General features: G+C 42.8%; 2 protein-coding genes across 2 annotated transcripts in view; one reads left to right on the top strand and one right to left on the bottom strand.

The window, feature by feature from the left end:
- Positions 1 to 10,489: 10,489 nt before the first annotated feature.
- SOD3 (superoxide dismutase 3) lies at positions 10,490 to 11,215 on the top strand (the record flags this gene model as incomplete). The annotated part of the gene is made up of 1 exon (XM_081999382.1): positions 10,490 to 11,215. The coding sequence occupies one exon, from the start codon at positions 10,490 to 10,492 to the stop codon at positions 11,213 to 11,215; it is 726 nt and encodes a 241-aa protein (XP_081855508.1).
- A 4,521-nt stretch (positions 11,216 to 15,736) lies between these two features.
- CCDC149 (coiled-coil domain containing 149) overlaps positions 15,737 to 17,442 on the bottom strand; it is a gene marked incomplete at both ends in the record, with an annotated part of 49,166 nt that continues 47,460 nt past the window's right edge. Inside the window, one exon of the mRNA XM_081999238.1 lies at positions 15,737 to 16,323. Within this exon, the coding sequence (XP_081855364.1) occupies positions 15,737 to 16,323 (587 nt within the window). The remainder of the gene's footprint in view (positions 16,324 to 17,442) is intronic.

Below are 17,442 nucleotides of genomic sequence, written 5' to 3'. Positions count from 1 at the left end.
TCCCCAGTTTTAATAACCTCTGCAGGTTTTGAGAATAAAATCTTGCAAGTGACAAAACAGATGACAACTCATGGGAGGAAAACACAGAGGCTGAAGATGGAAGGTAGGTTTGTAACAAAAGGACAAAGAAAACAGATTATTCTCTTTGGTTTTTTTTGTTGTTCCCCCCCCCCCGCCTGCATCTATTAGAACAATTTCTGATACATTTGAAGGATTGCTTTCCCTTCAGCAAGGCCACAGTGAAATATTTCTGTGTTTTTATTCTTTTTTTTTGCAGGCATCCCAATGCCAAGAGTAGGAACAAAAACCAACCTAAGGATTTCTCCACATGCCCTGGAAAACAGCTGGTTATCCTATTTAACTGGAACTGAAAGACTCCACATTCATAAAACACGCCAGCAGGAGCCTTATTTTGTGCAAATGTGTACTAACTTCATGGGGGAAATCTGCACCAGCACACCTCATTATATCTAATGGAATACTATTAAGAACTCCATGCCCTGCGAGTTGAAAACCTTTCTGTAAGCAGGTGGCATTCTCAGTCTTGCTTATTAATGCGTACATTGGAGCCAGTAAAAACATAGTCACTTCATGTGTTTCGCCTCCTATCTATTCCCTGTTTTTCTAGAGCCAAACACCTGGCTTCAGAGAAGCTCAAGTCCTTCGTGCTGCTGGGTTGGAACTAATGGGATTCACCTGGTCCGAATCCGAATCTGCAGAACCACGCCGCATCTCTGCAGAGATCCTAAAACCTGACACCATTTGGGGAAACTTTGTTCCACAGCACAGTTAAGGGGGGGCGGGGAGGAAGAAAAAAAAAAAAAAGAATGCAAATGCCAATATAAACAATACTGAGACTCTCTTCAGCTAGAAGTGACCATTCCTCCTGGCTTTAGTTTTTCACTTAGGTGGGAAATAATCTGCCCTGGGGGAGAATTCAGGTGCAAATATTTACCTCAGATAGAAACTTCAGAGTGTGCCAAATAATGATGTTAGAATTCTTAAAAGTGAGTCATTTGGAAATTAAAATGTTTTTATTTAATTTTTCCTAAAAATGCTTCACCCATACTGTGGCCCATTTGATAGTCCAAGAAAACAACCTTAATGACTTACACTAAAATGTCAAAATGATTTTAAACAAGGTAGAAAACCTCTTGTGTTCCTAATCCCTGAACATCAGATCTCCAAAACCATTCTCCACAGGGGAACTTAAAATATGTGCACAGGCTTACAAAAGCTGCATGAAACTAAGAGATGTTAAGGTCAGATGAGGGGCCTGGAACCTCTGAAATTTCAGATTATAAATAGGATTTAGGATCCCGTGTTTTCACTGAGACAACAAAAGTGGATATAATTAACACACACTGTTAAACTTCATTAGTCTCCCAGGGTTTCAGTTATGCTTACAAAAATCAACTCACTAGAATAAATATGGCTAAAAAGGTGGGGAGCCACTTTACCATGAAAACAATTTTTACTCTACAGAAAAACGCATGGGTGTTCTCTTTCTGCTGTTCTAAAAGATACAAATACAATGGCTTTTACCACAAACTGCTTTGAAAAGTACTTAGAGATTCAGGCCCTGAACTGCTCCTCACAATTTTCAAAGGAGGTGGGCGTCCAACAGTAAGCCCTGCCTTTTTTTTAATTTTTTTTTTAAAGAGTAATATACCACAACAACTGTGGTGAAATACCTGCTTTGAGAAAGCCTCCAGGACCTCAACCTGCCCTCCCGTAGTGTTCAAGGATGAAGAACCACCCCAGGAACCTCCCAGGTGCTGCTGAGTGTTGCCTTCAGTGGCCAGCAAGAGCTGGTGCCTTCCATAGCTGCTGGTCGGCAGGACCCGCACGCAATGCTTGCAGCTGGGCTCCTATCAGAGTGGGCACAGCTGTCTGCTACCAAAGCCAGGTGGGCTTTTGCCTTCATAAAAATGATTGCCCTCAGCTTCTGCTGAGCTCTAGCTTGCCCTTGTGCGAAGCAGAGCCTGTGGTGCCTGCAGGTGCCAGCAAGAATTTAAATCATAAGGAGAGGCTTCATGTCTGTGGTATGGGAGCACCAGGATCCTGCTGAGTTTGTAAATAAAACCTCGTAATTTTTCACTTTATTTTAGTAACTTGACATGCACATATGATTCTACATTAAAATGCAAACTTAGGAATGGGTGTAGCTTTCCTGGTGTTGGTGAGTTGTGCCTTACTCTATTGGCAATCATAATGAAGGTGGTAGGGAACGTGGACACACTGGGAGACTTTTACAGAATCACAGAATCATTAAAGTTGGAAAAGACCTTTAAGGTCATCAAGTCCAACCATCTACCCAACATCACTAAACCATGTCCTAAAGTGTCACATCCACACGTTTTTTGAACACTTACAGTGATGGTGACTCCACCATCCCCCTGGGCAGCCTGTGCCAATGCCTGACCACTCTCTCGGTGAGAGATATTTTCCTAATATCCCACCTAAGCCTCCCCTGGCGCAACTTGAGGCCATTTCCTCTTGTCCTATCGCTAGTTACTTGGGAGAAGAGACCAACACCCACCTCACCACAACCCCCTTTCAGGTAGCTGTAGAGAGCGATAAGGTCTCCCCTCAGCAAAACAGCTGCTGCTTGCAAGAAGGAAAAGGGTCAGAAATGTGAACCTTTGTAGACGTACTTTAGCATGAGTTAACGTCATTTTTGCTTCCATAGCCGATGGGGCCCGTTGTATTTTAGTGTTACATCGATTGTTTTTGGCAAAGGGAGATAGCAGTGTGGGGGTGTGCACATAAAAGGTGGCTTTTCATTAGTTTTTGGATGCCTAAGGTTTCAGGCACCACTTAGTGTCAGGCAGCACTTCAAAGACTCTTTGCCTCTCCCAGGGGAATAATGGTAATCCAGATACATTGAGATAGGACCAGTAACTGATTTTGGTCCCTATGAAGCCTGAGGATTCAGGGAGGATTGGTGAGGCTCAATCCAGGAGTCACAGCCAGAGAAAAGCCACTAAAAGACACAAACTTTCTGTATTCACCTGAAAGCCTGAAAGGGAAATAAATAAAAGTCATCAGGAACTTTTTATTCTCTATGAGAGAATAACAAGTCTTGCATATAGAGAAGTAGATGTTTATCTTAACTTTGCTTACTTTACTAAATATCTTAACTATTATCCCAAACGACATACTTAGACACAAGCTAGGGGAAAAAATGGTCTTGATCACACTCCTATAAAGCAGGTACAGAGACAATGGGAACCTGCACCTGGTCCGGTAACCAGTCAGTTCCCAATGGGGAGGACAGCCTGCCTCGGGTGCAGAAGTTTGTCTGTGATTTGGTTTTATTCAGCCCTTCTGTTAATGACTTGGATGACGGAACAAAAAGTAAACTGATTAAATTCACAGCTGACACCAAGCTGGAAGGGCTGTAAATACACCGTGGGGAAGGATTAGAATTGAAAATGTTTGTGACAAGCTGGAGAAACAATAAGGGGTGGGAGAAATAAAAAAAAAGGAGGTAACTCAATTAAGACAAAGGTAAAATCCTATGCTTGGCAGAAATAGCCAACTAACGAAATATAAAATGGAAACAATTGCTCAGACAGCAGTTCTGCAGGAAAGGATCAGGCGGAGATCGCACCATGATACAGAGAGTAATACAGTCTGCAAGACAAGTGCAGTAGTAGTCCACGCTGCTGGGCTGACGCCCTGCGGTGTTCGTGCGCTTCTCCTCCAGAAAGAGGTGTACGGTCCACACAGGAGCCTACAAAATTCAGGAGGAAAGCTGAAAAGAATTGAGACTGTTTAGCTGAAAGAGGGAAGGGCCATTGGTGTGGAGTTAAAGTCTCAAGTTTGCAAAAGGCTGTTGCAAAGAAGAGAAGACTCCGTCCCCCATGTCTGTAGTGGATACAGCCAAACCAACGGGTTTAACCTGCAGCGAGAACCAGGCGAGAGAGTGGAAGACCCGTAAGGGAAAGGACAGTCAAGCCATGGGTGATGGTAGATTCTTCATCAATGATGAGTTTTAAGAACAGGATAGGCAAGCTTAAGTCATGATTTACGTTGGTACGGCTGGGTACGCTGTCTCTAAATCCCTTTCAGGCCTTAGCACAAATACAAAACAAGGGGTCATGAGTGAACACACCACCGCTTTCCCAGCATTCTTTAAAACAAGTTGTATTTCTTTACACAGTTTGTTTTACACCTAGTCTTTAACTGCCTTGGGTATCCATGATAGTCCATATCCCTTCAAATAAATTTTGGAGGTTATTTAAAGAGGACTCTGGGTTATGTTTTGTGGCAATACAGCAAAGTGTATCTGTATTGCAATACATAAATCAAAAGAGTTTAAACTCTCTTATTCGAAATACCGTCTGCTCCTTAAGCGAAACTGGCCCAATCCTTTACAGATAAACGTAACAGAAGTTAAACTGAATGTGTGAAGAAGGATCAGGCCAGTTTTAGGACTCTTAAACTTCCCGCCTGCAGACGTATCTGTAATCCTTCCTTTCCTGCCTGTTTCCATCCCTGCTTCGTGCAGCGGCTCTTACCTGCCCTCTCGCACTTTGCTGGCACGCTCCTGAGGACAGGGGCGAGCCTGGGCCAGGACCAGGCTTGTTCCTGTGGAAGGGACTCAGCTTCCCCTTTTTGGTCCTGGAAAGTCCTGGTGCCTCCTACTCAAGTAGGAGGCCTCAAGCCTACCGCTCCCAAGAAGGACCTGGCCGCTGTCGGTACACAGAAACCCATCTCCTGCCCCAGCGGTGATGTCAAAAGCATCGCCACGTACTCAAGCAGAAGGCAGGGATTAACCTGTTATCAATGGTTGTGTCTCTTCAGTACACTAGGATAGAAAGATCTGAAACTCATGGTCAGATGTTTAACCTGAAACTACACACAGTGTTGAAGTTGTGCAAATACACACAATGGAAATGTACACACAAGAAAAACCCCAAGATAATTCCATTTATGGCTATTGGTTGCTGAACTTGAAAAGAATCTTGTGTTTATTTCTTGTCTTCTGTCAAACAGCAAACCCCTCTCCAGATTAATGCTACGCAACAGAAAGGATAAACATTTAATAAAGGATCAGGGTATTAATGCAAACACTAATAATAACCTAAATTATCTAGTAGTTGGGTTCCATGCCTACTTTTTACATTATGTATTTACATTTTATATCCACATTTGAAGATGAAGTTCTGTTAGGTTGACAGACCTAGAATGAGTTTCTGAATGCAGCTTTTTCAAAAAGCTTATTTACAGTTCATCTCTCCCTCACTCTTATAAAATGATTTCTTCTCAAGCTATTAAAGAGGAAGAATTTCAAGAATTTTTCAAATTGGCTGATGTAGAGTAGTTTGACTGTTGCATGATCTTCCGTTTTCAAGAGAAATTAGTCCCCAGAGAGAACAGTGTTCTTTCCCTTTTGTATATTTATTCAACTTGATTTTTTTATGGGTAATGCCCTGAAAAGCTGGAAATGCATATAGCTCTTTTGCAAGAATATTATAAATGGATGCTTATCTCAGGCAGTAAATATCTTTATTTCTTTAAATAGAAACACCAAGTCAAGGAACAGGAATAAACAGGAAGAGTAAGACTAGGCCAGCGACAGATTTTCCATTGGCTACAGCAAGATTTTTCATTTTCTTTTCTTTTTTTTTCTCCTTACAGCAATTGCAAACGAGTTCCTCCACCTTGATTTCTACGGGACGAGGTGCCACTTGCAGTCCAGCGCCGGCCCTGTGCTGGCTAACGCCGCTCTCGTGCGCACCGGGGCTCCGCTAGACATCGACAGGCTGTGTCGGACAACACGACAGGCAGTAAATAGCCGAAGTCACTGCATCTTTCTGGACACCCTGACAGCATTTCTACTTTCTAAATCCTGCCTGACTCGGCAGCACTGCTCATAGCTCTACAGATGAAAATCAGCACTGCTGGCTTTGCCCACAGACCCACAGGCAGGTACCGGGACATGCCAGGCATCACGCGGGGCTAGTGCTGTGCTCACAGGCAAGTGCTGCATGGAGCACGTGCGATACCACACCAAACTCAACGCATGGAAGTCTTGGTGCCCCGCAGTCTCTATACAGCAAGCGGGTAACTCCCACACACCAACAAAAGCCAGACATGCCTGCAGCTGCCTGATGCCCCACCAGTGTAACTGGCTTCCAGGCTGGGATCGTAACTCAGAAATGGCAGAAAGTGCCCTGAACCGAAGAAGCAGATTAGGCTCCCAAAGATATTGACTCTGCTTCCCTCAGGCTACAAAATCTCCCTTCTTTTAGTGGCTCCAGCCTCAGCCATACGTGTAGAAAAGCCGTCAGCTCCATCACAGAATCACAGAATCACTAGGTTGGAAAGGACCTTCAAGATCATTAAGTCCAACCATTAATCCAGCGCCACCATGCCCCCTAAACCATGTCCTGAAGTGCCACATCCACACGTTTTTTGAACACTTCCAGAGATGGCGACTCCACCACCTCCCTGGGCAGCCTGTTCCAATGCCTGACCACCCTCTCAGTGAAGAAATCTAAACCTCCCCTGACGCAACTTGAGGCCATTTCCTCTCGTCCTATCACTAGTTACTTGGGAGAAGAGGTAAACACCCTCGTTGCCACAACCCCCTTTCAGGTAGTTGTAGAGAGCGATAAGGTCTCCCCTCAGCCTCCTCTTCTCCAGACTAAACAACCCCAGTTCCCTCAGCCGCTTAAGACTTGTGCTCCAGACCTCTCACCAGCTTCGTTGCCCTTCTCTGGACACGCTCCAGCAACTCAACATCCTTCTTGTAGTGAGGGGCCCAAAACTGAACACAGGATTCAAGGTGCGGCCTCACCAGTGCCAAGTACAGGGGCACAACCACTTCCCTACTCCTGCTGGCCACACTATTCCTGATACAGGCCAGGACGCTGTTGGCCTTCTTGGCCACCTGGGCACACTGCTGGCTCATGTCAACCAGCACCCCCAACCGCAGAAGCATCACCTACCGCAGAAGACGAAAAACCTGCCTTCTCTGGGTGTAACTTTTATGGAGAAGTCCATAAAAACCACTGAGAGCAGATTCAAGTGCTGGAGACACAAAACAAGGCAACAAAACAAGACACAAAACAAATCAAATGATGTTAAGTAAGTCAAGCAGCAGGGTGATGCAATAGGATGATGTCACTGCAAAACAAACCCACCGACCAACCCAGAAGGTCATAGCGTGGATTGAGAGTTCGTGAGCAGAGCCTGGTATAAAGACCGTTGTAAAGCCCATGAGTAAAGCCAAGTCTATTCTTGCTATGCGGTCTGGAGAGCCTTGCAGAAGTTGTTTTTACAACTCTGTCTTGTACAGCCCAGGAGACTCTGGGACATTGCATGAAATTCACGATATGACAGATCCTGTACAACTGGGACAAAAGCACAGCTCTATTTAAAAAATAGGGATTGTAACACAAGCACAAGTGCATGGTCAGGTCACTGTGGGCTTTCCTCCCATTAACCGCTGTCTGCTTTAAAGGCTGTGAGCCCATTATTCAGCACCTCTCTTTAAACCAGAAAAGTAAAACATAGGCAGTGGGTAACAATAGACTTTAATGATATACCTGGTTAGTACTTAGCGACTTCCATCTTTCAGACCCAGACTGAATGCCAAATCACCCTGGCAATTGCATTTCTTGCAGTTATGAGCCCTTCTCCTTTTTAAAATACATCTTTCTGACAGCAGCCCACAGCTAGCATTTCCTTTTCATTCTCTGAAGTGCAGAGCACTACAAATACATCATTTAGCTTTGCTGCAGTCCTTTCTGTCCCTTTGATCATCTCCTTTACATCCTTCTGCATCTCTGCTTCATTCCCGCATGTGCAGTACATCAAAAAAGAGCTTTGCAGCAAGTACCTTGCGCTCTTTGGGGCAGGTTTTTTCAGGGACAGAATCCCAGCTGGTGTAAAATGGCACAAACGCCACTGAAGTCAGCAGCATTACTGAATTTAAACCAGCTAAAATTCTGATGCTAGTTCTTATTTCAAAATGCCTTATAATTCAACTAACGCTTTAAAATTATTTTCTTAGAGCGCTGACTGCTGGCTCGGAAATTTCCTCGTTGAACTGTTGAACTCAGTTGGAGTCCACTACTTTGGCACTCAAGGAGTAAACCATGAACGATGCTCCTTTCTTCCTTCCCTTCATCGTGTCCCCTTAAAAATGGTTTATGATGCTAAGAAATAGTTTTTCTAATAGAAAAGCATCTAGACTGGATGCTTGCTTCTTGCATTTTACAAACTTAAGTCATTCCCCTTTGCATTTGGCTAATTGTTAGCTGAACATTTTCTGCATATATTTATAAAACTTGATTATAAAACATTTCACTTCTTTCAAATGCTTTAAAACCAAGCAATTTCATAGTATTACCATATCACAAGTATGGCTTTCCCCAGCTCAGAGACTGCCAGTGAATGAACTTGGGAAAAGGCTATGAAGGAGGTAGCATAAGGCCTGGGGTGACGGGCAATCCTGGCTCTACGTCTTAGAGTTCAGCTTCCGCTGAACACTGCATGGTTCCCACGAGCACAGTAATCTGAACCAACTCATGAACACCCTGAAGAAAGGAGTGCTAGTTGCCCTATTTCACAGATTAGATTCATTGGACGGGGCTCTGGGCAGCCTGATCTAGTTGCAGATGTCCCTGCTCATTGCAGGGGGTTGGACTAGATGGCCTTTAAAGGTCCCTTCCAACCCAAACCATTCTATGATGCTATGATTGGGAACTGGAGCCCAGGGCTAAAGTAACACCTCCAATATCCCAAGCAGAAGTGAACTCTGTATTTCCAGTCCCTGGCTAATGATCCCCTTTAGCTCTACTCTTAAAGGAAAAAAAAAAAAAATCAGCTCTCAGATAACTGAGTATCTCAGATCTGATGTAGAATATGATAGTACTAAGATGAACACATACAATTTTACCGTTCCAGAAGCTGACAGTCACATTCCTTACCCAGCTGGCAGTAGACATGAACCGGGAAAAAAGATTTTCTTTTCAGTTTTCTTGCACTGAGAATTGCTCCTGAGTAACAAGAGCTACTCTTTTCTCTCTACAGAAATCTCAGCCTGTTAAACTGCTCTTGTGATGGCTGAATCCACATTTCAGCGACAACAGTGGGAAGCGCTGCAGGCAGGGCAATGCCCCACGAGGAGAGCGTTTCTCAGTTCACGGGATGATGAAACACATGTGAACTCTCCATGCTCCGGCCAGCTTCTGGGAAACAATTTCTCTGTGCCTCAGTCTGATGTTGCACTGCCTCAGTACTGCTTACTTCTTCTCCCTCTGGGAAGGAAGCACTGCTGTCTCAAAAAAAAGAAAGAAAAATTTACTGTGGTGGAGCAGGTAAGCTGGCAAGTAAAGTAGCAGGCAGTAGCTCTAAAACTTTACAGAGAAGCATCGCTGAAACGTACCTCAACATCTGACAGTTTGAATTGTGCCCTTCGGGTTTTAAAACCACAGAAACTTTGGTACATGTCCATGTGGAACAGTTTGCATTGCTCAAGCACCACTTTCTATTTTGGCTAATAAAGAAATAAAAATGCAAACCGGCTCCGTGACAACCAGCACATAAGTGAGCGAACTGCCCGACTGTGCCTTAATAAAGCGCTTTCCTCTCCCCTCACTGCATGTTGAAGGTCGCTTGGTTTAGGTAAGCACATGAAGTCATCAAAAGGAAGATTAATTTAAAGCTTGATAACTTTTTTTCCTTTTTTTGGGAAAGTCAGTGAGGACCGAGCACCAGACTATCTAACTAACCGAGAACGGACAAAGTGTTCATCCTGCCCAAAATGAAAATGCCTGAAAACTTTTTCCCCTTCTCTCCCTCCCTCTCCTCCTCCCTCCCTCCCCTCCCACGGTTCTCCGGCTGACGCCTCCCCTGAGCCAGCGTTACCTAACTTTTACACAAACACGCAGTTCCCATAAGCATCAGCTTCAAACAGCTCTGGCTTTCTGCCTGATCACATCTCGGTTTAGGGGAGCAAAGAGCTACTACCGAGGGGTTCGCCAGCAACTCTGCAAGGTAACCAACTTGTTGGATTTTTACTTTTTGTTTGTAATGCCTAACTAGTGGTTACGTAGATGGACCAAAAAAAAAGCCTCCTGGTAAACTGGCTTGCTGGAATTTGTAGTAGGAGAAAAGTCTCAATACGAACTCAAAAATAGATTAAACACCACTTTGGCCTTACTTGCTTCCTGCAGGGAAAAAGAGGCAGTTTTAAACATCAAGATCTAGCGTAACATATGAAATCACTAGTATTTCTCTTAGTCATGGGTGCCAACTGTATGTGTTTAAACATGTGTATGCATGCTGACTTAGTTTCAATTCATCACATCAGGCAGATTTAGAAAGCAGCTGTCCTCTGGGACCATGCTCCAGCTCTTTCGCTCAGCGCTGCCGCAGGCTGCGCGCCTTTCTCTCCAGCCACGTCGCTGCAAAAAGCCCTTAATCCTTTGTAGCTTCTCGTACTTTTTGCAGGCTCTGAATTGCCAAGATGCTTCTGCTTCTTTCTCTGGTCACTGGGCTCGCCCTGTCTGCCTCTGGTGACATGACAGACAAAGGAACGGATCCAAGCCCAGAGTCCTTTCATGACATGCAGAAAAAAGTGAATGACCTCTGGCAGAAGTTGCTCTATCCGGTAATGCCTGGCAATGAGACTGATGGGATGATTTACGCCACTTGTGAAATGAAGCCCAGCTCCAAAATAGATGCTGACAAGCCACAAGTGACTGGGCAAGTCTTATTCAGACAGTGTTACTCATATGGAAGATTAGAAGCCATCTTTTACTTGGATGGGTTTCCGCTGGATAATAATCAATCTGGTAGAGCTATACACATCCATGAGCTTGGGGATCTCAGCAACGGCTGCGATTCTACAGCAGGACACTATAACCCTTTCAGCGTGAATCACCCCCGGCACCCAGGGGATTTCGGCAACTTTTTTCCTAAAGAAGGTAAAATCAGAAAATACAAAACAAACCTCTCTGCCACTGTGTTTGGTCCATATTCCATCATGGGAAGATCTGTTGTCATCCATGAGCAGGAAGATGACATGGGCAAGGGCAACAATAAGGCCAGTTTGGAAAATGGAAATGCTGGGAAACGTCTGGCTTGCTGCGTGATTGGGATATGCAAGAAGAACTTGTGGGAAGAGAAACTGCCCGAGGTTACCGAGAAGAAGAAGAGAGGGCTCAAACAACGAACACAGAACCAGGCTTAAGTGAAGACCAACAAGCTGGCTACAGCCTGGGCAGCACAAAGTACCTTAGGCTGTGCCAGGATTCCCATTTCCATTTGCTTGCTCCTGTAAGAAATGTGTATCACTTTGTAGAGCCTCCTTTCTGTAAGCCCATCAATAAAAACAGCATCAACTCAACATTGTGATGGATTTTCTTGAAGAGAAAAGATTCCCTTTTATGCAGTTTGGGAGTTGAATGCATGTGATGTATCTGCTAACAGATACAGTCTGTAAAGAGTTTGTGTGTTGTAAAGGGCTCTTAAGGGATCATAAATTAGATACCAGAGGAAAAAAAAGTTAGTTAAGTAAGAAATTGCATCTCATTAGATGCTATCCTGTATTAAGCTGCAAATCTGAAAGGTAAAGAGATCTCTATGCTTTCAACAATGTTGGAGGTTGTGTTGCAAGACCTGGATGGTGGACTTCCCCTAAAAATAATGGGAAGTACAGACTCTTCTGTTTCAAACTGCAGATCCATTACATTATTCTATTTGGATTTTCAGGTTTTATTCTCAAGCAGGCATAAGCTTCTTAGCTATTTTAAATTGTCCACACGACTATGGCTGAGTCACACTGTTTACATCTGAAAGCAGACTTAAAAAATTCTAGTTTACCATCACTCCCCTGAATTCCCTAAAGCCTCTAATCTGTGCCTGTTCATAACTAGGTTGTATACAAAAGTTTTACTGCTGCTTAGACAATGATGATAAAGTTAGTAGATCAGAGATAAATATTATTTTTAAAAGCCAAAAAATACTGAGTGTGTTTTTTCATACAGAAAAGTAGGAAGTAAATCAGTCAATTTAGACTGGGAGAAGTGACAGTGAAAAGATTGAAGTCAGATAATATTCAAACATAAACTCTCAACTCAATAATGCTCTACTTTTCTAATTTAGCACAACTCACTGAAAATACTAAAACACTACCTCATGACTATCATTCATCTGACACTGAGAAAAGGAAACAAGCAGGTAGAACAAGCGTATCAGGAAACGTTTTTATTAAATATGACAAAATGTATTAATATAGTTGAACCATGGTGTGCAGTTAATCCAGGCAGCAACAAAAGAGAGGTTTGCAAATAAATTAAACTGCGTAATTTATAAAGTAAAGCTACAGAACAGAAGCCAGTAAACAAAATCCTATCTTTTAGAAATGTAGCAGACTTTCAACTTAATCTCAGTTAAGATTTTTAAATACATTCCTGAGCTTATATGGATTAAAGAAATTCCACTGTCTTCATTATACAAATTCCCATATGCTTAAAAATAGTCTACCTTAGAAAAGAAGCAGCATTCTAAAAGACGCTTCTTAATCTGTCATTTTCACACACTTATTTTACAAATTCAGTGAACATTGTTTTTCAAATAACCAGAACATCGTTCTTTCCTTCTCACAGATAATGCATGAATTCACTTTTAGCTGAGACAACCTCCTTAGAATCAGTTTGCAAAATGCATCTTCTCCATGTCCCTGCCACAATGTCCCCTTCCCAGTTTGCTTCCCCAGAGCCCAACACCAAAAAGGCTTATATGTCCGGATGCAATTTCTGCATTTCTGAAGTCCTAGAAAGAGGGAACACAAGTCTAAAAAAAAAAAAAAAAACCAAACCCAAACACCCACTCCTCACCCCCACAAAAAACCTAAAGTAGTGTTGACTCCACAACAAAACACTAATTAATTTACTGGGGAAAAAAAAAATCATCGTTCTAATGGCACAACAATATCAATTAAAGCACTATTCAAGGAAGATACTGACAAGAATATTAAATTAGTGCAGCAAAGATGTCTTACTTTCACAAGTATCGTGGCTTTGAAGTCTTGTGCTCCTGGGAGAAGGCTAAAAACACAGCTAGAATACACATTCACTAGGGCAAGAAAGAACAGGGACAGTATTGCAGCACTAAAAATGAGGTTTCCAGAGATCTAGCTATCTCACTGGAGTTTAATGATTGCAAAGATATAAAAATCTGAGAGGGAGAATGGTGTGAGGATAACTACCAAGATGTCCTAATTGTTGGGCTGTACATCACTATGTTCTCAGAGAAAAAAAAAAAATACTAAAAAGAATTAACAAATGAGGCACTAAAAAGCTGTAGGTCCAGCACTGCTTCTACCTGCTTGAATTTTTGCACCAAGCTCTTCATTAATTAATGTTATTAACTGGCTGTTAAGGGACCAGGAGCAAAATGCTAACTCACACAACCGTGGGTGAGGAAAGACAACAGGACAGGGAAACAATATAACGCCTTGAATATTTCAGAGCTCAGCTACATGAAATTTTGACCTTCTTATTCTCCTGCCTTAGTTCTGACTGCATTGATATTTAGCTCTGCGCAGGATTAGTCTGTGAAAGATGGAAAAGAATACATCTTGAATAAAATGCTACTTCATGTGACATTCAGACATTAAAGGAAAAAATCCTGCCACATTCTCCCGGAGATCTCAGTTTCTGCAGCTATTTCTCTTCTGACTTGTCAGTACTGTCATATAAATGAGTCAATAATGCAGTCAATAACAATTAATCGGAGCAGCATAACAATCTTTCAAACACTTAAACTCTTCCTGGTTTTTCAGGTGATGAGGAACTTAAATGGTGATCAGGATAATGAAAGAAAAACTTTTTACTGCTTCATGTCCCTAACATGCTTAAATATACAGATGGCTTTTGTTCCTAAGGGCTGCTGCCTAATATCAGTGAAATGCTGCAATGTCAAATTACCTTTAAAGAGGAAGGAGACATATTTGAAGAGCACTGTGAGTATGGCTTTACTGCCCGCAGACAGACATTGAAAGGGTTACATGAATGCACTTGCTAGGGAAAACACAGGAGAACAGAGACAAGCCACATTTTTCACCTTCCCACTATCATTCCTTATATTTATACGTAATCATTTACATACAGCCTTTCTCCTGCCGAATACAAACTGTTCATGGACTCTGACACCTTGATTATGGCAGCACCTGCTAGCTCATCTTCCATATACTGAAGAGTTTGTCAGTATTGCTAATGTAAACTCTGTTTATTCAGTAGCTGACAAGTGGGCTGTAAAAATTTGCAGCTGGCAGTTATTTGTCAAAGGAGGACTCAATCTGGGAGGGATTTTCCTTTTTATTAGTAGTATTTTATTAAATTTGGGTTAATTCTCTCTGATTGGTTTCAAGTTCTAGGAGTGAGAAATGAACATTTACAGACAATTAGGTCCCAAGCCAGCAGAAAAATTGCCTTGACGGCTGCTGGTCCATAGAAGCTCCACAGCTGCAGAGACTATTCCTTATGCTACAAACAGGAGAGGAAGGACATGCCTCCTCTTCTCCAGCAGCTGCTAACTTCAACGTTAAGTATTCCCGTGTTGCTGCCTTCCTAGGAGCAGAGTGGCACAGCTCCAGCATCAGGAGCGAGCTAGGGAATGACACAGCAGCCTCCCTTTTCCCCAGTTATTATGCAGGAATATTTTCCTATGACTAAACATCAACAAGGGAAGAAATTTAAGAAAGCAGCAACAATGCAAATAAACCTTCTACTACACCACAGACTGGTGAAATGAGGAGGAAAGGAAGAGTTACCCTTAATTCCAAAACATAAGAAAATAAAAAAGACACAGAGTCCTTTAAAAGGGAGTGCACAGATGGAGCAGGCTGCAATCTACCACCTGTTACTCAGCCCGAGGGCAGTTCCAGCTCCTGGAGGTTGAGGAATTCAATTCCAGTAACAGAGCGCCAAGCAGGTGGACAGGGTATCACTGGTTCTCCTCTTGCTGTTCTCCTCACTCTGGAACAGCATTGCCACTTCTCATAGAAAGACTTCTGGCTTCTCTGACGATGTTTCCTTCAGAGCTTCATTAAATTTGTTTCTCAGTTTCTGGTGAAATAACTCCCCGTATTTTCATGAGATGAGCTGGGAGAGGAAAAGGAAAAATTGGATACAGTTTAGAACATATAAAGGTTTGTAATAGGAGAACTATATACATGCAGGGATGGTTTTCAGAAGGTGATAGTGATTTTATTCTAAGGATGTACTTACAGTCACTATATGTAAAGAGAAATAGAACACAATCCGACAAACAAGCAAAAGCTTGCAGCCTTAAGATGCTTCTCAATTTATCACACCAAATTTTTCATCCTTGGAAGACACTTCTAACCATTAAAATACAGTCCAGCACTAGGACATTACACGTTACAGAAGCCTAGTGATAACATGATAAATCAGTATCATTCGTCTCTTTGCTACACTCCTGTAACAGGCATCAATCTATGTAGAAATGTCCAATCTTTACAAAAAACCAACATGATTAAACCTCATCACTAATACTTTCCCTTAGGTAATTTACATTTTTGGTACACTGTAGCCAAAACTAACAGGAAAACACTCTTATTAGACAAATATTAGCAGATGAATGTAAAAACCAATCTACGGCACACTGTTTCACCAATCACATTCACAGCAGCGTGGACACTGCAAAAGGATTACAGTGAGATGCTTGAGGGCCTGGATTTCATACCTCAAACCAAACTGTTATCCAGATATTCAGAGTTTTCAGCAGAATTGAATCGTTTCTGGTTTTCAGATTCAGGGAGCTCCTCAAAGCTGTTATTTTTGCATGCAGTTGTAACACTGAGCCCTCCACACCTTCCAGGCTCCTCAGTATGCACCACATCCACGGTGCTGCCGTTTCGATCCCCTGTTTCGTTTGTAATTTCACAGTCACTCTCTGAGGTTCCGTCTTTCAGGGCCTCAGTTTCAGCTGTTTGTTCGTTTTCTGAGTTCAAGGGATCTGTGGGGTCGGATGGGTCGGGGCTGGAAAGTGGCAACTCTCCCTCAGATGAACCATTAAGCTCTGATCCAGCCACCGTGTTCTGCCCCTCTGCAGAAGCACCTGCTCTTTTCCCTTCCAGTTCTGCAACTGCCTGCTCTGTCAGTTTAATTATCTGACTTCCAGGCGTGTTTATTTCTTCTTCCTCGTAAGGTAACTGGGGTAATGAAGGATAAAAATGTTTATTTTGGTTTCTGTTATTTAAGTTTGTTCCCTCTGGAGCCAGGGACTCACTTGCGACAGCGTAAGTTTCATCACGTTCTCCCTTCTGTTCTGCTGAAAGAGAAACGGAACAGTGAGATGCTCCAGTCAGTCACAGGTATTTATAATGTATCTGACCCAAAGACCATCACCACCAGTGCCAGGCCACAGAGATGTTTACCTCAGTAAGGAATTTCTAAGCGTGATTGCCTATCCCATCCCAAGGCAATTCTTAGATGACAAGCAATCAACACGAAGTTTCTTGCTGGATCTGGCACGGTTTCGGAGCCTGTCTTTCCCCAACACTGACAACTCTGAGCGAGTCTCAGTCGATACCATACTGTAGAACAGGAGGGTCAGGCAAACTTTTTCAAAGGAGTATGAACTCTAAGCAAGGCACTCAGCTACAGAAATTTCTGGCACAGCCTAATGTTAATCCCCACATCGCTACCACTTTCAGGGGTTAACACAAGCTCCATTTATTTGGAGCTTTTCACAGGCTTTCACCAAATAAGGAAGTTTCGTTATTGGTCCTGCAACATCACCCCTAACATAAAAGATTATTCTAATTCGGGTAACAGCATAAAACAAAGAAGCAGTGGAAGAATTTTAAATATACCATTATACTAAAAGGCAAACACTGAACAAAGTCAGAATAGAGAAAACAGCAATGTGTAAACAAACAGCTTTGTGAAAGAGAGAATTTGTCCTCGTCTCAGTTAAGGACAAAAAGCCTCATTGAAAATAAGCTTGCGAAGTCAAGTAAGAAAAATTAGGAAATGCCAGAAGTATGGCTGCATTGGCAGCTTAAAATGACTCTTGTCGTGCATATATGTGCATTCCCTTTTAGTGTATGAGCATTTATTCTATTCCTGTAGGAATCCTGCCTCACACACTGCACAGGAGAGCCTGGCTGCAGGGAGGGATCAGAGCCACAAAATGCAGGAGCCTACAGTCTCTATCAATCAGATCCGCCTCATTTATGGTTTGGGAGCTGCTGAGCGAGTGAGACAAAGGTTGGCATGGAGGGAACAGACACTCTTACTATCATTAAGGAAGCTAGGAATGCTACTCTGAAGAGCTGGAATTTAAGTCTGTGGAAAAGGCAGGGATAAATTAACTTTCAAAAGATGATCTCCCACTGGATCTAATTCTCATTATCTGAGCGCTCAGCTGGAAACCTAGGAGCTTGAT

Source organism: Phaethon aethereus (genome assembly GCF_964289735.1).
Source record: "Phaethon aethereus genome assembly, chromosome: 4".
Classification (NCBI taxonomy): Eukaryota; Metazoa; Chordata; class Aves; order Phaethontiformes; family Phaethontidae; genus Phaethon; species Phaethon aethereus.
The sequence above is the reverse complement of the archived record's forward strand: the minus strand, read 5'-3'. Positions and strand labels throughout refer to the sequence as shown.